Source organism: Eulemur rufifrons, chromosome 21 (genome assembly GCF_041146395.1).
Source record: "Eulemur rufifrons isolate Redbay chromosome 21, OSU_ERuf_1, whole genome shotgun sequence".
Taxonomy (NCBI): Eukaryota; Metazoa; Chordata; class Mammalia; order Primates; family Lemuridae; genus Eulemur; species Eulemur rufifrons.
Genome location: NC_091003.1, coordinates 12,379,442 through 12,406,154, shown reverse-complemented (window position 1 = coordinate 12,406,154; position 26,713 = coordinate 12,379,442). Strand labels below are relative to the sequence as shown.

Here is a 26,713-nt window from a genome sequence, read left to right as displayed (position 1 = left end):
ATAAGGGAGGAATGTCTGTAATGAAGAGTGTAATGCCTGTAGCATTGTGGAAAGAGTCCCTGAGGAAACAGCATGGGAGCTGAGACCTGAAAGTGGAGTAGGTATAAATTAGGTACTAGTCTATATAGAGAGAGCTTTTTTCCAGCCCATGCAAAGGCCCTGGGGCAGGAAGGAACATGGGAAATTTGAGTAACTAAAAGGAATAGGATGTAGCTAGAGCAGAAAGAGTGAAGGGTAGTGTTTTATAAATGATTTCAGGGAGGTTGTCAGAAACTGGACCATAAGGAGACTGACAGTCCTCTACAAGGAGTTGACTCTGTATCCTATTACAAAAAATCATGGGAAAGCAATGGAGGTCTTTAGGTGGGGGAGAGAGGATTTCCAAGGTCTGACTTGCTTTTCAAAGAGGTCCTCCTGGCTCTACGTGGAGAATGGATATGAAGAAGAGGAAAAGGAAGGTGGTATTGCTGTGAGGGGCATGAGATAGAGTTAAAACAATGGCGATCACCTAAGCTGATTGAACATAAAACAAGATGACCAAAACACAACCAAAACACCCAAGACTCCAGACGGTGTCAGGAAGTACAGCCGGTGGAGAAGAACATCCTTGCAATGGGGCAGACCTGAGTTCAGTTCCTGGTTTCATCTCTTACAAACTGTGTGACCTTGGACAAACCACATGTCACCTTCCTGATCTGTTTTCCTCCTCTGCAAAGCGTACTACACTACAAACACACCAGTTAAGAGCTCTGGGTTCTCAACCCAGTTCTGACTCTTACCAGCCATGTGCTCTTGAGCAGGTCCCTTCTACTCCCAGAGCCTCAGTTTCCCTATCTATAAAGTAGGGTCTTGAAGATACCTCTCTCCTGGAGTTATGTGGAGGGCAGAACTAGATAACACGTGAAAGGTGTTTAGCACGGGGCTAGGCACACAGTAACACAAGGAGCTCTGCACACACATTCCCACCACCAGTGAGTGCGCACACACACACCATGAAGATGCACACTTCAGGCCTCTCTTTCTGCAGAGTGATAACTGCCTTATAAAATTCCAGCTCGCCTGCTGGAGCTTAACTTTTAATGAAGCCAGAGAACGGCGATCCATTGGTGTCTCTGCTCAGCAAAGCTGTCAGCGGGATCTAAGCCCTGGGAATCCAGCAACTAGGGGATTCTCCGGATGAGAAACATTTGCGTCCAGAGGTTCTTAATATTTGTTTTGAACAGACACATGTAGACGTGAATTACTTAATGACTGTTTTAGGGCTCTGCATTGTTCCTGAATTTGGTTTGGCTTTGTCTCTATGACATCTTAATTCAGTGTTTTATTTCACGGAGCTTCGCACACAGGCTGTGGCATATGGGAGCTCCCTCAGCGAAATTTCAAACGGAGGGGGGAGAGGGGGGTGAGAGAGACAGAGACAGAGACAGAGAGACAGAGAGATCAAGAGCAGACTGTAGCTTCAAGGGTGCGCAGTGCAAGGGGCTGCCAGGTGCAAGCCCTAGGTTTACGTGTATGGATCTGAGAGAGAGAACAAACCCTCGCCACTGTGGGAACAAAATTTATCATTGCTATTTGAAAGTCTAAACAGTGTCGTTTTCAATTTCCTAATCTGATTGATCACAATCAGAGAGACTGTAAATTTCACGCTTGTCCATAACACATGGAAGGACACAGTTAAGCTTCTGGCACTGCTGTTCAAAGTCATTCCTGGCTGCAGCAGAGTCAGGGAAGAAGAAACAAGAGAAGCAGATCAGACCCGAGACCCTGTCTATGAAGGCACGAACCCCACCCCCCGGGACCACCTCCTGCCCCTAGCCTGTGAGCTGAGGGCCTAAGAAGTCCTTACTTGGCTTATGAGGCCCCATTTGATCAGTTTCCTGCCTGTATCTTGGGAGTCATCTCCTGCTACTTCTCCCCCTCACTCACTCTGATCCAGCCACACTGACATCCTTGCTATTCCTCAAATACACCAAGCGTATTTACACCTCAGGGCCTTTGCACGTGCTGCTCCCTCTGCCTCAAACACATTTCCCCCACTTAGCCTCACAGCTCGCTGCCTACCTTCATCCAGGTCCCTGGGCACTCCATCTGGCAAAGCAGCTCCTTCCCTCACCCTCTATTCCTTTATTCTGTACAGCACTTGTTGCCACCAGATCTTATATATTTGGTTCTTCATTTATCATCTTTCTCCTCCATAGGAACAGGGCCTTGTTGTTGGTTGTTTGCTGTTATATTGAGTAGTATCTCAACAAAAAACGTCAAAGGAGTGAATGAATGAATACATGAATGAAAGTAAAACTTATTTTTTTTAGCCATACATGGCTAAAAAATTCCATTTTGTGCATTCTGTCCCCCGTGATCGATTTTATTTTCAATATATGTGGGCCCACTACACTCCCCCCATCACCAGTAGTTGCTTGAGGAAGGCAAACCAGATTGCTTATGAGCCAGAGCTAGTCCGTGAAGGACAAGAAACCTAATGGCCCACGCCAAAGACTTCGTCCTTGAGCCAATGGCAGGGGAGTTGGGAATTTGATGTTATATGGGCAGTTCCCTTCCACAGCTCCCCTTCGTTAGCACGGACTGTTCCCCAGCAGGTAATGCTCCCTCCAGAGAGTTAAACTGCTTTTTCTCCTGGGAAAAGATATGGTCTTTGAGATCCTACTAGGGGTGAAAGACTTGTTTGTTCTGATCATTCCTTGTATTCATAGGTAAAATAGATGAAATAAAAGAATAATCCCCATTTTACAGATCAGATAACTAAGGGAAACTGTACGACCATAAGCAAGGGACTCCAGGCCTCACTGAGGGTCTCTTCTTCCTCTGTTTTTCCACACTCTCCTGTCTTTATTCCTACCCACTTTTTAGTACTTAAGACCGTCTGCCTCACATCGTACGTACTGGTATTGTGTCTCCCTCTGCCGCTAAACCCTGAGGTCTTCAAAGGGAGAGACTGCCTTTGATTCATCTTTTTCTCCCCGATGGATCTGGCATGTAGTAATAATAAAAACCATAATTTATTATTAATAGTAAGAGCCAATGTTGATGGGGCCCTTACTCTGTGCCAAATAGCACTTTTCATAAATTAGCTCATTCAGTCCTCATAACAGCTCTTGGAGGTGGCTGCTATTATTAGCCCCATTTTATGGATGAGGAAACCAAGATTAAGAGGGTCGAGTCACTCGCCAAAAGTCACATAGCCAGTGAGCATTTGCAAACAGTAAAAGAAAACGTTTCTTTTGATCAGTTTGCCCCTGGGGTCTGACAGATTTTTTTTTTAAACAGCTGTACAGATCTCCAGTGTCTCTTTAGGGAACCCAAAAACCACATCCAAAAATGAATACAGAGCATTGGAGTAGTCAAGAGGCAAATCCAAGGAAGCTGAGCATCACTGCTGAACAATCCCAGCCCAGGTGCTACGGGGTTTAGTGTCCCTTGCCCTCTGCGTCTCATCGGGGCAGCCCCTGGCATAATGACAACATCTACTTTATGGAGGTCTTGGTCTGGACCAGGCACTGTGCCACGCTCTCTGTATGAATTATCTCGTTCACGCCTCACTACAACCCGGTGATAGGAATATTCCACAGATGGGGAGGCCGAGGTACAAAGAAGTGAGGTGACTAGCAGATCCCACAGCTAGGAAGTGACAAAGCAGGATTTGAGCCTGGATGGATCTGACTTTGGAGCCCAGACTCTCTTCATCACTCTACTTCTTCCATCTCAGAAATATTTTCTCACACCTCGGAGAAAGTCTTAGTAACAAGCCAGTAAAGAGTTCCCGGTTTTGCTAAGCCCCTGCGAATTCTTCCACCTCAAAGCAAGGTAAATCCAGCCACTCTGGGAAAAAATAAAAATAAAAAGGATATTTTTAAAATGTATTGCACCCCTGTGGCATGCCTGAAGTGCTCACGGAGCAGAAGGCACGGGACCCCGACCCGGGCTTCCTTCCCCATTACAGGAGTTAGCATTTTAGGGATGTTCCTCCTTCTTGTTGGCCTGAAGCAGGGGTGGAGGTGACAGAGACTCACAGGCCTGGAAAGCACTTCCAGGTGGCATTTAGTTCAACCTCCTGCCCCCGTACTGGCTAACATGTCTCCTCGTTCAGCCAGACAGATGTCTCTATCTGGGAAGCCTCATTCTGACACTAGGGAGAGTCACATCTATTTGCAGTATGTGTGTGTGTCTTTCGGGTCGCGTTGATCAGAATTCCCAGGGTGTCAGAATTGGAGGTGGGGCTGGGAGAAAGCTAATCTGTTGCTGGGTTTGGACCACGTGCACCCATTCAATTAATGCATCTGAGGTTCATTGAGCATCTTCAGCCTCGTTTTCCAAGATAGCGCATTTGCAAAATGAACACGGCAGAATGTCAGAAATGACCCCTGTACTGACCCCTGTACCCCATTCAACAAATTTCACCTTTCACAAGGAGAACGGTTTGACCCAAACAATAACACTCCCTTCCAGAGAAAAGTGCTCATTCATCCCCAGGGCAGGCAGTCTCTGTGACCCTCAGCACATTGGCTCTTAACCACCATGGGCTGCCAGAAAATCTCCTCCCAACAGCCTCTCCCTCACCCAGCTCCCTAGGACCGAGTCAGCACAAATGTGCTAACTGATCTCTTGGCACTGAGGGGAGTCTTGAATTAAATGGTTCAAAAGCAGTTTTTTTTTTTTTTTTTCAATTTGGCTATCTTTTCCTTTATGCAGTAAAATCTTCAATAGTTTGGAATTTATGATCCTTTGGACAGGACTGGGCTGAAGTCTGCTTCTGGACTGTTCTGCATAGAGAGGATTTTTCGAAGAAAATTAATAGTTTGCTAAAAGAATTGTTAAGGGAATGTGTACTCTATTTAAGGAAACCTCTTTGCTAGCCCTGTACTAACACTCACGTATTTACACACCATTGATATGCTAATTTCAAATGATTTTTACATGTTCATTAAGTCCTTAGCTGTAAGTATTCATCCTGTGGTTTGAACTGGCCTCAAACACTAGGTTTTCCCTGCACGGAAACTTCTTAGGTGCAAACTTTCTAGACTGAGAAATTAACAAAGAGAATGAAGTTAATGCCAGGCGAAATGACTATATACCCTTCTTTGGTGAAGATAAAAGGAGGGGTCTCTGTACACTTCAGGTGCCTTATTAATTCATGTTTGCTCCCTCCCATGTTGATATAGGATGAGGATTGAATATGGCAACCCTGTAGCCTGGTTTGCCTGGGATAATTCCCGGTAGATTTTCCATCCTGGAATAATTACTAACAGCACCCTCTTTCATTCTCAAAGACCTCTTGATATGAACATAAATTATATAGTTGCTGTAGATTTGGTGAAACTTACACAATTACAATTGTGATGTTTTTCAAGGAGTTCAAGCTTTCTTTAGACTGGCAGTAAGTAGCCTTCCCTCTACAAACCAAAAGAATGCTCCGTAACAATATTATACCAATCAATTCTGAATCCAGATAATTCATTCCGATCAGAAAGCAGTTAACCTTCCCTCAGAGATAGGAATTATGGGACCACTCCCTACCCCACTTCGCGTGTGTTAATTTCATGTCAAGGTAGTTGCCCGTCAGGAGTTGAAATCCCACAGTTTTTATTGCCAGTACTGTTTCGGGGAGAGATGGGTAGGCACAGAGAACACAATACTAAGGAATTATTGACTTCCTTTTGGCCATTCTAGGCTTTATTATAGAGCTAATATGTAATAAACAAACACGGGGCACCATACACGGCAGGGTGTGCTCTACCTGACTCGATCCTCACAAGCCACTGTCTGAGGTCGCTACTGTTATTGTTTCTATTTGCAAGCTGACGAACAGGCTCGGTGAAGTATAGCCACCTGTTCAGGGTACACTGCTAGTCACGACAGAAGCAGGACAGGAATCCAGGTTGCCTTATGCTCAAGTCTGAGCTCTTAACCACTATGATATACGGCCTCCCACTCTACTATACTGCTCTGACATTTGAGTCAGACATCTGCTTGCAATTTGATACATTATAAAGCTATTGCCTCATCAAGTATGCCTCACGGTGGGGGGCCAGGAACTGAAGGGGGTTGCTCGGATTGCTGTATGATGTATGCCTACTGCTGTGAAATCAACGAATTGAATGCGTGCGTCTATCGTGGTACTAAATTATCTTCAGAGATACACTTAAAATATCCTGAGGAAGTTCATTCAGGGGGGCAGCCCTCATCTATAAACAAATATTGAGTGTGTAACCAACAGGACTGACGATTGGTTCACCCATTCCCTCCCCCATCTCCCTGCAGACAGACACTTGTGCTCATCTGCTGACTGTGATCTGGGTTTGACTCATGGAACTAAACAACATTTCTGATGAGACCCAGTCCCCAGATTGCCTCTAGAGGAAGCCACTGGAACCCAGCCGATGTGCCAATGTCTCTGCCCTTTTCCTCCTAAGAACTTGATTTGGAAACGTGACACTTTCACCCTTAAGTAAATACAGAACATTGACAAGGAAGTAGAAATCGACTATCACTGGATGTGTCTGGCTTGGGTGAGAATGGGAATGATTCAGGTTTTACAGCCAGTCTGCTCAAAGACAAGTCAAACCCAGCCTTCCCTGAAGACTTGGATATAAATGTTCTCTTCTCACTCTCTACCCAAACCAGGAGTAACAGCTATAAAACTGGAATCTATTCTACAGAGAAGCCACGCCTATTACAGAAGTATTAAACAGGATTCTCCTAGCATGACATGAATTGAGGGCTTATGGCTCAGAATTTCACCCCAGGGGCTGTTTCCAGGGGGGAAGGAGACACGTGACATTAAAAGGCACCGAGAGTGAAATGATACTGGGGTGGAGGGAGAGCTATTGTAAAAGTCTCAGACAGATTAAATTAGAATTAGCACAAAGCTGCAGAAAACATGAAGGTTGAGAGACCTTGTGGACATTTCATATAATTGAGAGTATGACCAAGAAAAGGGTATGACAGTAACAGACAGACAGACAAAGGGTGAAAGTCCCAAGCGAGGTGGACATCAGGCATGCTTTTCTGAATCAAAACACCACCAGGAATCTGCCTCTCTCTCCCTGTACCCCTAAAATAGGTGGAAGACTCTGGACCAAATGCCACACTTCCAGTTTCCAGCATTTCCTCTAGTTCTTTCCACAAGGGCATTTTCTTTGGCCAGTGCAGCACCTGATTTGGCAACAGTAGGGTGTACTCCAAAGGTGGAACAGAGAGCAGAAACCCAGGAAGAGAAAACCGCTGACGTCAAAACTCTCTACAAAGAACCTCCTTCCAAGCAGAGAAGCATCAGCTTTTAATGGCTTTGGTGTTATTGTTCCCCTTCTCCAGCCTGTGTCAGTGGGTGTCCCCTCCCTCCTATCCACAAATACTGGCTGTTGCTGCTGCTGTTTGCAGCCTGCTACACGCTAATGCCCCAGGATGTCCGCTTGTCCACCCATTCCCAACACGGGACGCACCTTTTTCTAAAGACCTGTATGATCCTCTAGCAGACTGTGTAGAGAAAAGTTCTGCAGTCTGGGTTTCATTCTTCAGCCATGATTCCCCATCAGTCTCCCAGCCCACACCCACTGGAAAGTTCAGATTCAGTTGTGCCAGAACAGGCAGTCATTCTGTCCGAAGCACTTTCGCAGACATGTTTTCAATCTGCTCCTGAATGCAGCCTGCCAGGACTAATAAATCCTCCAAGTGGTCCCCGTGTTCTACTTCTTTCGTTTCTCCCACCAAACCACTCATCCAACACCATCAAAAGATGAGTTTTCAGACTGCCTTGATTTTCCCTGACAGAGGGCACAGGCTTCTTGTTTTCATTCTCAAACTCCTCTAAATCGAATGATTTACAGAAAGAATTGGATTTTTTCTGTCTTGGAATGCTTCCATGCCCCCCAACCTCCTCTTCCTCCACATCCTTCCCCCCCCCTTCTGCCTTTCTTTCATTTCTTCTTCATTCTCCTCTCTGTCAACACTGTGTCTACCACCATCCAAAGATCTCTTCTCATCCCTGAGTTCAAAGCAATCAGTCTCTTTGGGAAAAACATCAAATAAAACTCTTCCAAGATCATCTTCGTGATCTTGGAAGGCTCCTCCCTGACTCTTGGGCTTAGAGTCCTGGTTTTGGATGCTGGAGAGGAGAGAATTCAGCAGCAGCAGCAGCAGTAGCAGCAGCCAGTAAGGTGTGGAGGAGGGTGCTGTTTTGGGTGTATTTGAGGGAACAGCATATGGGCTTTTGTCAAAAATGTTCGGAGCTTGCTAGTTTCTGAGCTGAGGATAGAAATGAATTGCTATCTCCGAACACTGCTTGAGTTGGTTCAATCTTCATCTTCTGTCTCTTTACAGCAGCCCCCCACCACCTCAAATCCACCATTCCTTTGACCCCTGCCCTCCGAGCTCTGTAATACCAAGAAAAGTTTCTCAGTCAAGTCGCACCCCACCTGCACCGCCCACCCCAAGAAAGCAAAACGTCTTGAATAGGAGCTATGGGTTCCACTGAGCGTTGCTCTCCCCCCAAATCCCTGTCCCCTCTCACCATCTTCCACCTCGCACAAGCAATTAGTTCCCATGTTCCAGCGGGAGATGCCGAGTAGTGACGAGGAAAGACAGGCCCCCTGGCCCAGCTGCCTGCATCCACCCCTCGGGGCGCTGGGACACAGACCAGAAAGGGGGGTTTTCAGGGTCTCCCCTTTTAAGAAAGGGGTCATTACCTTGGCAGCGGCTTGCGGGCCGTTATACTGGCGACAATGATGCTCTCGGGACGCGGGGTGGCCACCGCTTTGAAGGTTCCTCGCCAGAACTTCTCAAAAAGCTGCTTCTCGCCTTGCTGAACGCTCGCCATCGCCAACCCAAAGGGGCCGGGGCGCCCGGGCGCTGTCCGAAGTGCTGAAACGTGGACTCCAAACCGGGGCGCACCCGGCCCGGGCTCTGTCCGCGTGAGACCCAGAGGGGTGGGGTGGGAGAGATCGGAGTTCAGGGCGGGGGATGGGACGTCTCAGCCCGGGCAGGCGGCGGAGAAAGAAGGCTTGTGCGCCGGCTTCCTTCGCCCGCTGGGTGGGCTCCGGGCTGCGCTCCGAGCTTGCTGAGCCTCTGCGCCCCCGGCAGCGAAGGGAGGACCGGCTTTCTCGGCGGCGCCGGGAGAGAAGAGGCGACAGGGTCGTCTGTGTGTGCGTGCGCGTGTGAGCTCCGGCGCGCCCGGGTTTTGTCTCTCGCACAATGTGACGTTGGAAAAGGAGGCTGGTCGCGCGAGCTGCACTTTCCTCCCCCCACCCCTCCGTCTCTCCTCCCCACCAACCCCCTCCTCTTCGGGCTCAGCCTCCCGCCGCCATCTGCATAACAAAAGCCCGCAGGTCTTGGGAGGAGAAAGGGCGGGGCGTGCGCCTGTCACCAGGGCCCCGCGGCGACCGAGTTGCAGCGCTGACCCCACTGAGAAGCAATCCTGGCGCCCCGATCGGACCCAGGCAGGAGATCCCGCTGCCTGGCCCTCTCTCCTCTCCCATCGTCGCGGGCCTTCCCCCTCAACCCCTGTCTGGCGTGTCCTTGGGGCCTGGCCACATCCCCTCCCAGCCGCTTCACAGGTCTGGTGGCAGATCTACTGAGGGAGGAAGTAAAAAACTTAACCCATCCGCCCAAGCCGGCCGTCCCCGCCCCTCACTTCTGGGAGGGACTGCTCAGGCCAGCAAAGAGGGTCCCCTGCGTTCCTCCTAGCGCCTGGGGGCCGCGAGATCCCCACCACCCAGCAAGTGCCATTTGATGGACAATCCGTCACCAATTGGGCTTCTCGCCATCTGCCAGCCGAGACCCCGCCCGCGAAGGGGCGCAGCGTCACATCTGTGCATGCGGCGCGGTGGAGGATCTCTCTTTTGTGTCTCACAGCCAGCCTGCCCGACGTCCTCGCTGCCGAACCGTCCAAAGGAAAGGGTGCCCCTCCCACCCCACGCCACCCCTCCCCACTCCCGGGGAATTAGTCCACAGACACTTCTCCTAACGCAGCTTGTCTCGGGGAAAGGAGTACGTTTGGGAAAAGAAAGCGCTTAGGGGGAGGGTTTGAGGGGGAAATCTGAGCATTACAAGGGGATGGTTACTTTGGGGTCTCCCCTCCACTTCTACCCCCTCGCAGTTCAGCCGTAACCCCAGCAGGTGGAGGTTTAGGATGCCCAGTGACCCCCAGACAGAGGATCTGGGCAGAATCTCTCTTGTATTCCCCCAGGGTTTTCATTAAGGAAAAGAAAGCGTTGCGGGACCCCTGAGCCCATCGCTGTCGGAGCCCTTTAATCTCGGCAGAGTTGCTACTCCCTCCACCCCGACCCTCCTCCCTCCGCGTCCCAGCCTAGAGCTTCCTGGAAGGAGGCCTCCTCGCTGAGTCTTCAAGGCCTCCAAACACCTGGCACCGGGGCCCAGCCACCGCAGGAGTAAACCAGTGCTTCTTCCTGATGCTATGGCCGTGGGGACCCAATGATGGGGACGGGGATGGGGGCGGAGGGCAGGAGAATGGGGGTACCAATGTGAACTTCAGAAATTCTTTGACAGGTAACAGGAGTTAAATAGGAGGCGAAGGGGAAAAGGAGGATAGAGAGAACAAGATGGGGCAATAGAAGAAAGGACCCTGGAGTAAATGCGTATCCGTACGAAAAAGTACAAGATTGGGTTTGTGTGTGTTCCGTGATCCGGTGCCCGCTTGGGCGAACGCCTGAGAGTGCTGCTCGCTCTGCAGTGACCCCTTCTGGCCAACGGCTAGAGATGCACTTGCTGGCTGCTTAAGTGGGTTGCAGCAGCCGGGAGGTGGGGCCAGGGCTGCTGGGATGCTTGGAAATGGGGGGAAGTGGAGACCAGGAGAGCCCCTTCCCTCCCTCTCCCCCTCACTCTGCGCCAAATATCCCCTCTTCGCCCATTGCTGTAAGGCCTATTTCCCACTCTGAAGTTGCTGCCATTCTAAATGCAACCCAGAGCTGACTCCTTCAGTAGCCTGGGATATTTAAAACTATCCTTAGTCTTGACATTGGGGGTATGAACTGAGTCACTTGCAGGGGAGTGGTGGGAGGGATCCTACCCCCACAAGATCAATCAACATCTCCCAGCTGTGTTCCTGTTCGTAATTCCTAGAACGTTGATAAAGCACTCTTTGCACATCACTGCCTTTTTTGAATCCTACAGCAGCCCATCCCATAAACTAAGCCCTGTCAACATGCTGATTAGTGAATACAAATGTATGGCACAATTGCTGGTTACCCTCTGTATTATACTGATGGCAGATATCACTAGTCCATCACAACACTCTTTCTGGGACCGACCCTCAGAATCCTTCTCAACACAGCCTTCCAGATGGCCACTACTAATTGGTTGGAGGTGGCATTTCAGATAGAATGAATTTGACACCCATATCTAGAGGGTGCTTCTCTACTGATTGGTATTATTCTTTCATTTGGAAAAGGGAAGAGCAGGGAGAAGTGATTCCAGGGTTTGTCAACCCAGGCACTCTAGATTGGAGCTGAAGAGATTCTTATGGGAATTCCTAGGGATGGAAAGAGGCAGTACCTCCAGCCCAGAGAAATAGCTACCCCTCCTCCTGAGGCAGTTCAGATCCCATCTCAGTAAAATTACTGCGTTACCTTGGGTAAATCCCTTCATCTTTCTGTGTCCAATATTTCTCTGAGTACAAGGGGACTAATTATTATCCACCAGCATCAAGGGACATCAGGAAACTTAACAGTCTATAACCATTTCTGAAAGTCCAGTGAACAGTGAAAGATTCAAACAATTACTGAGATGATGGGAAATATGATAATGAGACCAATTCATCTGTCTTTTTGCCTTTAAACAAGATCTTGCTAAACCATTCAGATTATAAGATTCTGGATTTCTTCATACAGACATATGGGGGAAGAATACAATTATATTACTCAAGGTTTATCAATATTCACTTCTTGAAAGTTCTACCTTGTGTCTAATCTGAATCCCACCTCTGCTGTTTATTGTGCTTTCCGTCTTCTAGAACATAGATATACACTACTTCAAATATCCCTGGACTAACATGTATAAACCAGCAAGCATTATTCCCCGGTTGCATAGTTCCCAAGATTCTACAAGACAAATGTGTTCATTGCTGTCTCAGATAATAATAATACTAGCTACACTTATCAAGTATATGTTACTATGTTCTATGTTCTAGTCACCATGTGGGCTAAACCCTTGATAAACATTATCTCATTTAATCCTCATAAGAACCCTATGAGAAAGAAACGATCATTGTCTGAATTTTGCAGATTTGGAAACTGAGTCTCAGAGTGGTAGAATTACTTGCCCAGAATTGCATAGCTAGCAAGTAGTGGAGTCTGGTTTCAAACCCAGATATGGCTGCCTCTAAAGGCTAGGCTACATTGACTACTAGCCATAGGATATAGGTTGTGTTCATATCTACAACTGCCCATTAGTCTGTGTACCTATTTATGCTACCAAGGATGCTATTTGCAGAGCCTCCACCTTCTTCCTGGGGGAATGGCAAAAAGTAATTGTCTGATATTGCCCTGATATAGCATCCTGGTATTTTATATGTATTAATGTTATTATGTATTATCATGTATGTATATTATATGCAGTAGTATTATGTGTATTAATAGTTGGCAGGACAGGACATGAATCTCCAAGACTACCATATTGATTTTGTTGAAGGAAACCAAGCTGAAGAATCTCCATTGGGGGAGAAGGAGGGAGCTATTCAACATCAAGACCTGAATAAAGAGACCATTCCTCCCCAGTGCAATTGTACCAGCCACTGAATTGGCCTCCCTGCTGCAAGAATTAGACTTCTGCTTACCCATCCTCCATACTTACTCTTGCTAGGGAATTTTTTCCCTCAAATTTCAGGCCTATTCACAACTTTCTTCTGCTGAAAACCTTTTCCTGATTCCCCCAAATTAGTAGGATAACTGCCTAACTCCTCTGCATCACCCACAAGGCTCTTGTGATCTCGTGCTTCCTTTCTGCCTCTGTCCTTGAACTTCACACTGCAGTCATTCCAGATTGCTCATAGTACCTCCGCATACCCCATTCTATTTCATGACTCTCTCTGAATCATTGAAAACAATCTCCTCTGGCCTCTATAGTCTCCCGAAAAACTCTTATTCATTCCTCAACACTTCATAATCATATCATCTCAGAAATCTTATCTGATCCCTCTTACACTCATAATAAAATCTTGCCCTCTCTTGGGCCTCCTCTGATCCATGGGTATATTTTCTAATTTGTTTAGAGTTATTTTTCATAATATTGGTTGTGAGATTCTTGAAAGGACAGACTATGTCTATTTCTTATTTGGGTCATCAATATCTAGTATAAGATTGGCACATAGTAGGAGTTCCATAAATGCTGGTGTAATGAGTGGATTGCAGATACAATATATAGCTAGACTAATGTGCATATCACCCCAGCCTATAGGCAATAAGGCATGATTTTATGCCTACATATTGCACCTGGCAATGCAACATTCATTCACACTGTGCTTAATGGTATAGTATATATTCATTTAACTGTGAACTGATGAGAGAAAAGGACTACATTTTATGTATACTCTATGTATGTGATACATAACATTATACTATGTGTAATAGTAATAATAGGTAACTATAATAATATATGCTTGTATAGTACTTATAATAGTACTCAGTGCCAGGCATTGTTCTAAGTACAAATATTAACTCATTTAATGCTCACAATAACTATGGGTTAGATCCTGTTATTAACCACATTTCACATAAAAGGAAACTGAAACTGAGTTGAGGTGACTTGTCCAAGGACACACAACTAGTGAAAGGTGGAGCTGACATATAAACCCAGTCAATTTGATTTGCAGAGTCTGTGCTCTTAACATTTGTATATACTGCCTCTAAAATGATTTTTATATCCCCAAATGGCATTCATTTATGTGCAAGAATGTATCATACGTGGCACTTGGACAGGGACAAAAATGGGTCCTGTTTTCATGGAGCTTACAGTTCAGTTGGGGTGTTGGTGGTCATGTTAAACATCATAAAAAAAAATAACCATAACCTCAGAGGCGAAATGATGTGAAATTGGATAACTGGGAAATTTCCTAGTCTGAGTGTAAAGAGGTAAAATCTCTCTGAGACAGTTGCATTTAAGCTTAAACTAAGCATACGAGGCATTAGCCGAGTGGAGAAGGGAGATTGCATTTCAGGAAAAGAGTTCTGTATGCGCAAAGACCGCACATCGGAAAAGAGTTGGGTGCACTCAAGGAAGAGGCTGAACCCCAGAGAACACGGTGATAAAAGAATCGCGGCAGAATGGAGGAGATAGTGATGGAAGAATGTGCTCCATGTAATGAAATTAGACTCCCTGAGTCTCATTTTACTTTTAAATAAGGCTCATTTTCCTTTTAAATGCAAAATGAGAGAATCACCGTTATTACACTCAGTTTTAAAAGCCAATGATGTTATATCATTACTTCTCAAAGTGAGGTGCCTTGGAACTCTAGTGATATTCCCCACCCTAAGCAGTTTTTAGATGATAGCCAAGCCGATAGAAAACTAAATAACACTGGAACACAGTTACATCAGGTGAGAAATTTATTCCTTTTTCAATTATCTTCCTAGCTGTTGGGTTACTTCCAGAAGTAAGTCTCCACACTTTGATTTTCTTAAACTATCTTGAGCACATGTCGTAGTACTTGCTTTTCAACAATAAGAAAGCAACTTCAGATTTAGAGCCTTGGGCAACTAGAATGTAATAACATTGCTTTCCTTTCACTGAATTATATTTTTATAGTTACCTTCCATTATTGACATGTGATACTGTTTTTTTTTTATTTTTAAAACATCCTCTTTAAGTAAATTTGTTAAGTAAAGAAGAGAGTCACTTTTTAAAAAATTTTTTCATTATGTAAAATTTCAAACATATACAAAAGCCTTTACTGGAATAAAGAGTCCCTGTGTACTCATTGTTTAATTTCAACAATTATCAATACACAGTCGATTTTGTTTCATCTATACCCTGACCCACTTTCCACACTTCTAAACTATTTTGAAGCAAATCCAAGACACTGTGTTATTCCAGTTGTAAATACTGCAAGATGCATCTCTAAAAGATGAGAACTCCTTTTTTAAAAAAAGCATAACTGCAATATCATCACACTAGACAAAATTAACAATAATTTCTTAATATCATCAAATACTCAGTCCATGTCCACTTTTCCCAATTGTCTTTTGTTTGTTTACTGTTTCTTGGTTTGTTGATTTGAATTGGGATTCAAATAAGGCCATTTATTGTGGTTAGATGATATGTCTCCTTAAACATTCTTTAATCTATAGGTCCTTCCAGCCTCCGCCCACACACATGCAAGCGTTCCACCTCTGTCTTCTTTATTTTTCATAAGAAACTTGATCATTTGCCTAGTAGAGTTTCCCATAGTCTGTATTTTGCTGATTTTGCATGCCTGTGGCATTTATAACATGTTTTTGTGTACTTTCTATTTTCTGTTAAGTGGTGGTAAGAGCTGGAGGCTTAATCAGATTTAGGTTTCAAAAGAAATTCCATCAGGAGGTTAATAATGTATGGTTTTCTCTTTTCTTGTGATGCTAGCTGACACTGAAGATCATTGCCTCATTTACTAGTGGTTGCAGTATGGTGGTATTCTAATCTACCATTTATTTTTCATGTATTAGCTGCAATACTTCTATAAAGAAATATCTCTCATGAACTATTTGGGTAACTCAGAGAACCATTAGTGTAGAAAAGGCAGAATAAATACTTGATCCTTTCTCTCTATTTCCTAGTTTATAAAATAATGAACTGGGGTACCGCATCCTTATAGGGTACTACTGAATTGATTGGTTGGTTGTCGCTGTTTTTAATCCTCATGATTAATTCATAGATTTAACTAAATTTGATGTGCTTCAATTAATTGCTGTTTTTTTTTTTTTTTTTTTTTTGAGACAGAGTCTCACCCTGTTGCCCAGGCTAGAGTGAGTGCCGTGGCGTCAGCCTAGCTCACAGCAACCTCAAACTCCTGAGCTCAAGCGATCCTCCTGTCTCAGCCTCCCGAGTAGCTGGGACTACAGGCATGCGCCACCATGCCCGGCTAATTTTTTCTATATATATTTTTAGCTGTCCATATAATTTCTTTCTATTTTTAGTAGAGGTGGGGTCTCGCTCTTGCTCAGGCTGGTCTCGAACTCCTGAGCTCAAACGATCCGCCCACCTCGGCCTCCCAGAGTGCTAGGATTACAGGCGTGAGCCACCGCGCCCGGCCTAATTGCTGTTATTATCCTCACTGATGTTTGAATTGTCCCATCTTTAGCCAGGAGAGCCTATCTATTGGTTCCTGAGTCCTTTGATATTAACTAGAAGCCTTTTAATGGCTTTCTCACTTTCTAATATGTCAAGATGTTCCAAGCTCAACTTATAAATTTCCTGACCCAGATCTGGAATCAGCCTGTTCTCCAAAAATCAATGGTTCCTTTTAGCGGGTGCCAGAGTTTCTCATCACTGCTGGATTAGTTGTGGATTAGTTGGTCATTGTTCCTAGGACTCTGTATCCTGCAGACCTAGGAAATTTATTTCACCAGTTTTATATGCACTCATTTGTGTACTTCTGTTTTTAAGTTCTACAACATTTTAGCACATATGTACATTTGTGTGACCACTGCAACAGCCAAGATAAAGAACAGTTTCATCAAAGGGATCAGATATGGTACCCTTTAATAGCCACACCCACTGTCCTTCCTTCCCCAGTTTCTACCCCCTAGAAACTACTCATCTGTTCTCCATCTCTATAATTCTGTCATTTCAAGAATGTTATATCAATAAGAATCATATATTGTGTAATCATTTGAGGGTTTTTCCCCACATAGCATAATTCCCTTGAGGTGTTGCATGTGTAGGTAGTTCATTCCTTTTTGTAATACATAGTATTTGCACCTATTTATGGAGTGCATGTGACATTTTGATACATGCATACTCTTCAGCCATAATTAAGACTGAAATCCCGTCATCTGTAGCAACATAGATGGAACCGGAGGTCATTATGTTACGTTAAATAAACCAGGCACAGAAAGACAAATATTGTATGTTCTCACTCATATATGGGAACTAAAACAGTGGATCTCGTGGAGGTAGAGAGTAGAATGATAGTTACCAGAGGCTGGGAATGGTGTGTGGGGCGGGGGGATGAAGAGAGGTTGGTTAATGGATACAAACATACAGTTAGACAGAAGGAATGAGTTCTAATGTTCGATAACATAGCAGGGTGACTATAGTAAACAACACTATATTACATATTTCAAAAGAGCTGGAAGAGAAGATTTGAAATGTTCCCAACACAGAGAAATGATAAATGCTCAAGGTGATGGGAATTTTATTCTAAGACCAAAAATATATCATGAGTTTCTAATTGTATTTCTAGCTCAAATAAGGGCTACAGGTTTTCCTTACATTGTAAATGTAAATTTTACATTTGTGGCTCCTTTATGACATGCCAAAAATCCACATTTGGTGGAGTTAGTGACACCAACATAATTACTTATTTCTTTTCAGAACAACCATACTTATGCTAACACTTATATGTTGCTGAAGGCAGTTTAAGATTTCTTTTTGCCTCTCATGTGGATGTATATTCAAATTACTGTGTTTTAAAGCAAATGGAATGAAATCACACTGAAGTTTGTTTATTTACTTTTGCTTTTGATTCTTGGAATTACTTTTTTAATATAACTGAATTTCTTCAATTATGTAAACTATTTACACGGCTCTAAAGCCAAATTACCAAAAACGTGTATTTGGACAAGTTTGGACACCCTGTCCTGTTTATACTATTCTCTTTCTCTGCACAGGTAAATTTTTAAAACATTTTTATGGTTTATTCTCCTATTTAGAAATATTTCTCATTCAAAATTATTTCTTTTTTAAAAGTGCAAATAGTAAATAAGAGTACCAGTGGAACAAAGATGCTACAGAAATCCTAAAAGCAGTGTTCAAACCATTAACATTTGGATACATTGTATCACTTATGTGTGAGTAAGAGCTGAAACTGCCTTGTCCAAGGCTAGAGAGGATATTTCTGACATTTGACTCTATAGCCTTTTTGTGCAGAGGTGTGTAGCTTAGCTCCTTTACTTAACAAACAACCTGTATACAGCATATACACACAGCAGGCATCTCATCTGTTGTACTAAGCTGTTGTAATATTTAAATGAGATTGTACAAATCTATGTTCCTATAAACAGGAAGGTGGAAAGAGAGCTTGCCTGAGAGAATCCAGTTTTGTGTCTAAAAGCATCCTTCTATCTGTCATGGCTTGTCTTATTGTGCGTGTGTGTGTGTGTGTGTGTATGTGTTGTGATGTGTGTTTGTATTATATTAATATATTGTCTCTAATGCCTTCTACTTTTAAAGATAGGCTGCAACTTCTGAATGTGACTTGCTTTGTCTTGTCTGGTACTTCTTTCCTACTGAAAGGAGTACAGAATTCTCTCCTGGAATGCTTTCAAGTAGAATACAAAGGCAACTGATCTTTGGTTTGGAAAAAAAAGAGGAGAAGGAAGAGAAAACCAAGGCTGTTCATATGCCTCTGTACATGGCAGATTTGGAGGCAGAATCTGCAACTGCACATCTTCTGCAGCCAGAGGCAGCAGCACGCTCCCTTCCTTCTTGCCCCCGGATTGGATGTTGCAGAAGTAATTCCCAAACAAGTTGATAGTGTCATGATGTGACCACGATTGTCAAGGCATCATTTTCTTCCTGGAATCTTGGTTGGCCTTACACGCAGGCCACATTCTATGTGAGCTCCTGACAACCCCACAGCCCACAATAACTTCTGGAGCATTCCTCCCTGGACAAGAGCTCCATGTACGTATTCACATTTAATTCTCATGGTGGCCCTTTGAAGCAGGCTGGGTAAGAAGTAGAGGAACTTGTCTGAGGTCAGACAGCCAGAACATCTAGAGTGACTTTCCCTTTTATTTTTATTAGGCTGAGGAGTGGAGAGAGTAGTGGTGACTGTAATAAATGTGTCATAGAATTTTGTTTTTAGAAAAGTGATCATGGTACTTAAAAAAAATTCCCCTCAACTGGACTTAATGGTGAATTCTCTAGGTTTATTATTCAGGAATTTGAGCAACAAGCCCATGGCTTCCAGCCCCACCTCCTTTAAGAGGGGCTCTAGATGATATTGCGCAGTGCATTGAGGGCTTGAAGAGGCAGGATTCCTGTCCTCATGGAAATCGGGCAACTCTTGTTCCTAACTCTGGGCCTCAGTTTTGCCTTCCGTGAAATTAAAGGGTTGAGCCTTCAGAGGTCTCAGACTGGTGGCCCTCGGGATGAACTTGGCCTACAGATGTATTTATTTGATGGCCACAATGTATTTAAGAACAGAGAAGGTGAATGACTACCAGTAAGGTAAACGTTCTCCTTTTTGCCACAGCTCTGCCTTCAAAATATATCAAGCATCTAGAAAATAACCCAAAATTTCCACCAATAGGTCAATAGATAAACAAATTGTGATATCTCCATACAATAGAATATTACTCAGGAATACAAAAGAACAAGTGGCTAGTACATGCAACAACATGAATGAATCTCAAAATAATTACTCTGAGTGAGAGAAGCCAGACATGAAAGAGTATTGTATCATGCTGTTTATAGAAAATTTATACTGATCTATAGTGACAGAAAGCACATCGGTGGTTGCCTGGGGTTGGCCAGAGGCAGGTGGGATAACAAAGGGGCACAGGAGACTCTTTGGGGATGGGATTGTTCATTACCTTGATCGTGATGGTGGTTTTACAGGTGTATACCTATATAAAAGCTTATCGAGTTGTATTTTTAAGTAGGTACAGTTTATTGTATGCCAATTTTGTCTCACTATAAAGCTATTAAAAAACACATCCAGAATCTGGCCACTCCTCACCATCCCTACTCCTACACTTCATCCAAACCACCACCGTCTCTCACCTGGCTGATTGACATGGCCCCACGCATGCCCTTCTGGCACCTGCCTTTGCCTCCTCACACTTTCTTCTTAACACAGAGTACAGGGTGATGCTTTTACAAGCAAAGTGAGGTCACCCACTCCTCCATTCAGAACCACCCAGTGGCTTCCTGTGTCATCCCATCACGCTGATAGCACTTATCACCGTCTGCCTTACTGTGTACTTTGTGGGTTATTGCCTGTCCTCCCACCGTGGTGACAAAAGCTCCACGAGAGCTGGTTTATTTTTCTTCACTGCCGTATGCCCAATGTCTACAATAGCGTGTGTCACACACAAGGTGATCAAATAGATATTTATGAAATAGATCAGCGAATGCCGTAGCAAACTCAAAGAGCTCCCAGGCTAGTGAGGGAGACATACGCAAATACAGGTTAAAAATAGGGCAATGTTTTCTATGAGAAAGGGACTCCCAATGGAGACACCTAAACCGCCTTGGGCTGAAGTCAAGTGTGGCTTCCTGGAGGAAGTGGTATCTACACTGAGGCCTGAAAGATACCTAGGATGCCATGATGAATAAGACACAGTTCTCACCTTCATGGACTTAATGCAAATTCTACTGTACCAATATCCATCCAGCCCAGTCATTCTCCAGCCTGCCTGTGTATCAGAATCACTGGGGAACTCAAAAATAAAAATTAAAAAAATGCTTGGGTTCCATGTCAGACAAATCAAACCTAAATCTCTGGAGGAGTGGGCTCTATCACTTTGTTGGTCAAAGCACTTGTTTTGTAAATCTCTGGATGATATGTTTAAAAACTCACTGTGTAGCTAGCTACTAGCTGGCACTAGTAGCCTAAATGTGAGTATTTTTAAAAACTCACTGTACAACAAGTTTAAAACATTTTTTGTGCATCTGAGAACCACAGATGTGATTCAAGGGTCAGGGAGAGTTGTCTTACTTGGAGTCCCGTCATTCGTTAATTTTTTCATTTCATTCCTGCCTCGGGGCCTTTGCACCTAACCTTTCCCTCTGCCTAGAATGTTCTTCCTTTGGCTTTTTGCACATCTATTTGCTCCTCATTCTTTAAGTCTCAGTTTAAACGTAGAGGCCCTTCCTGACTATCTCCCTTCCACTCTTTCCAGCCTGGCTACTTTCTCCCTGTCATATCACCTGACTGTTTCCTTTATAGCACTTATCACAACTTGGAGTGATCTTACTTACTGCTCTGTCCCTAACACTAAAGAGACAAACCATTTCAGTAAAGAGTGAGAAGATTCAACATGCATGAAGCACTTGTCACCCTGCCCTGCACATGCTAAGGATTCAGAACGGTTGTGATAATTATGAACGGATGAATTAATGATCATTATGAATGGGGGAATATACAGGCCTATGATGAAAAGGATTAGCTCCCTGAGAGCACAGGAAACTGTGAGACACGGGGCACTACCTCAATGTTCATTATTTAGATGCTAAGCTCTCTGAAAGCAGGCGCTGTGTTTTTGTTCATATCCAGGGCTTAACGCAGTGCCCAGCACATAAGATACTCTGATTTAGAGACTATTTGGTTGCAAATAACAGAATCCCACTCAAGCTAGAATAAGCAGAAAAAATTAAATTAGTAGAAGGCTAAAAAGTTCTCAGAGAACCCAACAGTAGACAGGGGAATTGGGCTAACAAGGAATTGGAACCAGAAAAACGGAAAGTGACCAGAAACCTAGCAGTTTCTTTGTGTGTCTCTCCAAGGCTGCGTAACCTTTGTTTCTTTCTCTTTGCAAACTGGCCTTCTCTGCTTCATGGGCACACAGGTGTTCCCAGCCCAGGCTTTATAATGCTTTCTACTTCAAACGTCCTACAGAGATTGAATAATGTCTGCATTCTGAAGTCCCAGGGAAGAGAAAATCTGATTGGCTTTCATTCCTGTCAAGCATTCACCCCTGGGCCAATCAGCTGGAGCTGGAGGGTGGGGACAGAATGGGATCCCGTGGCCTGCTGCTTAAATAGCAGAGTTCAGGAGCATCTCATTGAAACCATGGAGATTAGCTCAGATTCTACCCTGAGAGCCGAGATTGAGAGAGGGGGCTTGCATGGAGATATTTTCATTGGGAAGAGTTGCCAGAGAACAGGAGAGGAGGTCTTGGAAGAGCAAGAGAAGAGGGAAAGCCAGTCCAAAGTATGTTATTGAGCTAATTACTGATGTGAGTTACGCGGGGTCATACCCAGTAGAGCCCCCTCTAAAAAACTGTGTAGAATGCACCTCAGAAATGGCTTCTTGAGAATGTGAGAAGGAAGAATTTATCCTTCAGCTCCTGTCCTCCATGGGCCAAGGGGTGTCTCAAGGGGTGTTACCTTCGTCACATTTCCAGTTTTGTACGTGCACCAGCATGGCTCTCGAATCAAGTCCTACAACAAAAGCAAGAGGTAGGTGTGTGGCGCAATTGAAGCAAGGTGCTATCAGAATACACCTGCACGCACGCAGGTGATTTGCTGCAGCAATGGCTAGAGACAGACAGGTGGGCCACGAGGATGTGAGATGGAGCACACAAATTGCCTAGCACGGGAGGGGTGAGCAGCAGCTTGTCTAAGAAGAGAGCATAAGGGTGAGTGGGAATAATTCATATCTCTACTGTCTGCTCGGGGAATGTTTTCTGAATGAACAGATGAATGAAAAACGATGGAAAGGTTCTTGGAGGAAGCAAGATTTTAAGGCTTCCTCCAGAGTATAGGAGGGCGTGAAGATAATGATAATTTGTTCTCGAGTATTTTTCTACAGAGGACTATTAATTTTATTGATAAGTCTGTGATGTAGTAAGGAAGGTAGATGATGTTACCCCCATTTGGGGGTGAAAAATAGATCTAGTGATGCTGAGCATTTAGTAGGTGCCCAAAGTCAGCATCAGGGCAAATTTTGAGTTTTCTGTCTGCTTTCCCCACCTGCGAGTTATTTATTGCTGCAGATAGACTACAAGCTTATCCAAAGTACCAACTTCACCTCCGTTTTCGTACTCGTTCCTCTGTGTATAATTCAGCACAGTGAATACAGAGGGTGTTAAGATCTAAAGCAGTTTCTAATTCTGTTTCATTATGAGTACGAATGCAACCCTCAGGACCCATCCCTACGGCCTTAACTAAACTCAGTTTTTTAAGCTATGAAGAGGGAAGATAAAGATCTGGATGGAGACTCCGCTTGGTGGAGGGCTGGGCTGACTCAGCCCTGATAAACCTGCAGTCAAGAAATCAATAGAACCTTTTCAGCATCGCCATTATCCAAGAAGGAAAAAATTTCAAAAATAAATTGCGGCATGGCATGAAATCAGATTAAGTAGATAACAGGTTTTGCTGACTGTGAGGGTCACGTTAGGGATGGCACAGGAGGGAGAGAATTAGTGATATAATGAGCTCAGTTCTCCCTCCTCTTGTGCTATGCAAGTGCTTACTCTCTGCTTGAAGAAGAGAATGTAGGCAAAGGTGAGAAAACAAGTTCCAGTTTCTGCTTGAATTTCACCCCAAAGATGACCCTTGCCCTGCAATCTAGGGTCAGCTCATCATTCTTGGGTGGTGGGCCTACAGAGTGGAACCCCAACTAGCCTTGAAGTCGTGGGTTTGAATCAAGCTTCACCACACTGTGTGACATCAGGCAAGTTATTTCACCCACCTGTGAGCCTCAGTTTCCTTGAGGTGTGCTGCCCATTGACTGAGGCTAGAGGAGAGTGATTCCACAAGGGAAATGGTTACTGGTTAGGTGAAGGAGGGATGGATGTTGGGTGAGAACAAGCCATAAGTGTACACCAGTTACAAATCCCACTCCACCTTCCTGTCTTGGCCCCAGCATTCTAGAACCCTTAAAAATGCCCGTTCTGAGAATCTCTGTGGTTAAAGTTAATATAAGCATACTCGGCACCCTCTTGCAAGGTGCTGATTGCAGGGTGCTGCTGAGCAGCAGGTGGCCTGATTGGGTCTAGAGAACAGGTGCGGGATAAAACCAGTGCTCAACTGCCTCTCTGCTCCTTTCCTGGTCTCAGAGCCAGATAGTTCTTCTACTTGTCTCAGGTGATCTCTTTGGACTTTATTTTTTGCCCACCTACATTACATTTACCTGCCAGGCCCACTTGTCCGTCTTCTCTTAACCCTGGTCCCTCCCTTCTGGTTAGCTCGATCTAGTTAATAATGATACTTTAAGTGTTGGCCCAAATCAACGCCAGATGCCCACTCTGGGCTGAGAGCCTGTTTTAAGATTTTCTCCCCCTTGTTACCAGCTAAAGCTCTCACAGGTAGATGTGTCTGGTTTTGGGGTAGGGCCACCCCAATGCCTGGCTCAAGGGGGCACCATTCATATCATAATTCATTTGAATGGAGTACCCTGGAATTGTGCAGTGCACAACCCCATTGACTGTATGAAGTAGCACTGCTTTCAGTGGCCAAGAAGGATGAAACTGCTTTTTACAATGTTGCAAGTCATCTGCAAGACGTTTCCACGTACATTTGGTCCTGAGGTCAAGTCTTGCCCAATTCTGATGTTTTATAATGCAGGAATACTTCACCTACTGCGATGAAGGCTTTAACAATTTTCAGTTTGGCCAGGCTGAACTACATTTCCCAGAATTACCTTTCCTGTGTGTCTCTGAAGCTACAAGAGGGATTTCTGCGAAAGATCTGAAGGGCAAGAGTGAAGCAGCAGTCACTTTGCTTTTTGTTCTGCAGGTCTGGAAAGGCACTTTGTGGCTCAGACGTGTTGTTTCCGGCTCCCCTCACCGGTGTGTGGCTACTTTCCTACGGGTCGTCCTCCGGCTTCTCCGACTCCTGGGCCGGGTGAGTGGTTGACCTCGTTATGCAGAGTGCCGACGTCTCCGTGAGGACACGCAAATCGTGCAGGTCAGAGGCAGCGAGAACCGGCATGGGTTCCAGTCTGTGTCCGTGTGGGTTCTAGTTTGTGCTCGTGAATTCCAGCTGTCCTTGTTCTTCCCACGTCACGTCTCTCCGGCCTTGGCCACGACCTACCTGCAGGTTTCAAACTTGAGCATCAGATGCAAAAACAACCCCCAACTGTGTAATCAGTGTCACAGTTGTACAAGGTCATACACCTGGAACAAATCCTTTAACATACCCGTCCTTTGCCCAGTGGGTCTGCTGCTTTGCTTGAACCCTGCTGGATTCAAGCACGTAACTACCACCGTGGTAGTTACGTGCCTGAAAAATACCATGTTTGGGATTTCATTTTGGATTCCCTCAAAGCAGAACATGACATAAGTACTCGAGGGCAGGTAGTTTATCTGGGAGCTGATCCCAGAAAGTGGAAGCAAAGGGGCAGAGAGGATAAAATCGGGAAATGATGAAAAGCCAGTAAGGAACTTATAATTTACAGGTTGCTGCTACAGGCAACGGGGCTCAACTCCACTAGGGTATCTGAGGAGTTTGCAGACTGCCTCCCAGAAGTCGCAAAGGAGGCAGGAAAGCCGAGGTATTTTTACACCGGCTCCAGCCCCCCGCACTGCTGGGCTTTACCTGGCTGAGGTTAAATAGACTCTTGCAGCTCTATTTTATTTTTTTATTTTAGAATATGATGGGGGCACAAACATTTTGGTTACATAAATTGTTTTGTACCATTTGAGTCAAAGTTATAAGTGTGCCCATCCCCCAGATAATGTGCTTTGTACCTGTCAGGTGTGAATTTACCCATCCCCTCCTCCCCTCTCCCACCTGTTTGATTTCCCATGAATGTTATTTGCATTGGTGTACATCAACGTTGATCGATTAGCTCCAATTTAATGGTGAGTACATGTAGTGTGTGTTTTTCCCTTCTTGTGATACTTCAGTTAGAAGAATGCTCTCCAATTCCATCCAGGTTAATACATCCAGGTTAAGCCATTTTTTGTGGCTGAGTAGTACTCCATGGTATACATATACATTTTCTTAATCTATTCATGCATTGATGGGCACTTGGGTTGTTTCTACATTTTTGCAGTTGTGAATTGTGCTGCTATAAACATTAGAGTGCAGATGTCTTTTTTATAGAATGTCTTTTTTTTTCCTTTGGGTAGATACCCAGTAGTGGGATTGATGGATCCAAATGGTAGTTCTAGTTCTTTGAGGTGTCTCCATACTACTTTCCATAGAGGTTGTACTAGTTTGCAGTCCCACCAGTGGTGTATGAGTGTTCCTATCTCTCCGTATCCACGCCAACTTTTGTTGTTTGGGGACTTTTTGATAAAAGCCATTCTCACTGGAGATAAGTGGTTTTGATTTGCATTTCTCTGATGTTTAGAGATATTGAGCATTTTTTCATGTTTATTGGCCATTATTCTATCTTCTTTTGAAAAGGTTCTGTTCATGTCTTCTGTCCACTGTTTAATGGGGTTGTTTGATTTTTCTTCTTGCTGATTTGCTTGGGTTCTTTATAGATTCTAGTTATCAGCCCTTTACTGGATGTATAGCACATACTGGCTGGGCATGATGGCTCATGCCTGTAATCCCCGCACTCTGGGAGGCCGAGGTGGGAGGATCGCTTGAGGTCAGGAGTTCGAGACCAGCCTGAGAAACATAGCAAGACCGTGTCTCTACAAACAATAATTTTAAATTAGCTGAGCATTGTGTGTGCCTGTAGTCCCAGCTACTTTGGAGGCTGAGGCAGGAGGATCTCTTGAACCCAAGAGTTCGAGGCTGTGGTGAGCTATGATCGTGCCACTGCACTCCAGCTTGGGTTACAGAGTGAGACCCTGTCTCTAAAACAAACAGATAAAGCGTTGAGGCAGAGAAACAGAGAGGTTCTGGGTTCTGAGCAGTTGCT

At 44.6% G+C, this 26,713-nt stretch overlaps 1 protein-coding gene across 1 annotated transcript in view; it reads right to left on the bottom strand.

Annotated features, from left to right (window-relative positions):
• The window catches only part of SRRM4 (serine/arginine repetitive matrix 4), a 144,741-nt gene extending 135,911 nt beyond the window's left edge, over positions 1–8,830 (bottom strand). The window contains exon 1 of the mRNA XM_069497417.1: positions 8,700–8,830. Within this exon, the coding sequence (XP_069353518.1) occupies positions 8,700–8,830 (131 nt within the window). The remainder of the gene's footprint in view (positions 1–8,699) is intronic.
• Between the last annotated feature and the right edge of the window lie 17,883 nt (positions 8,831–26,713).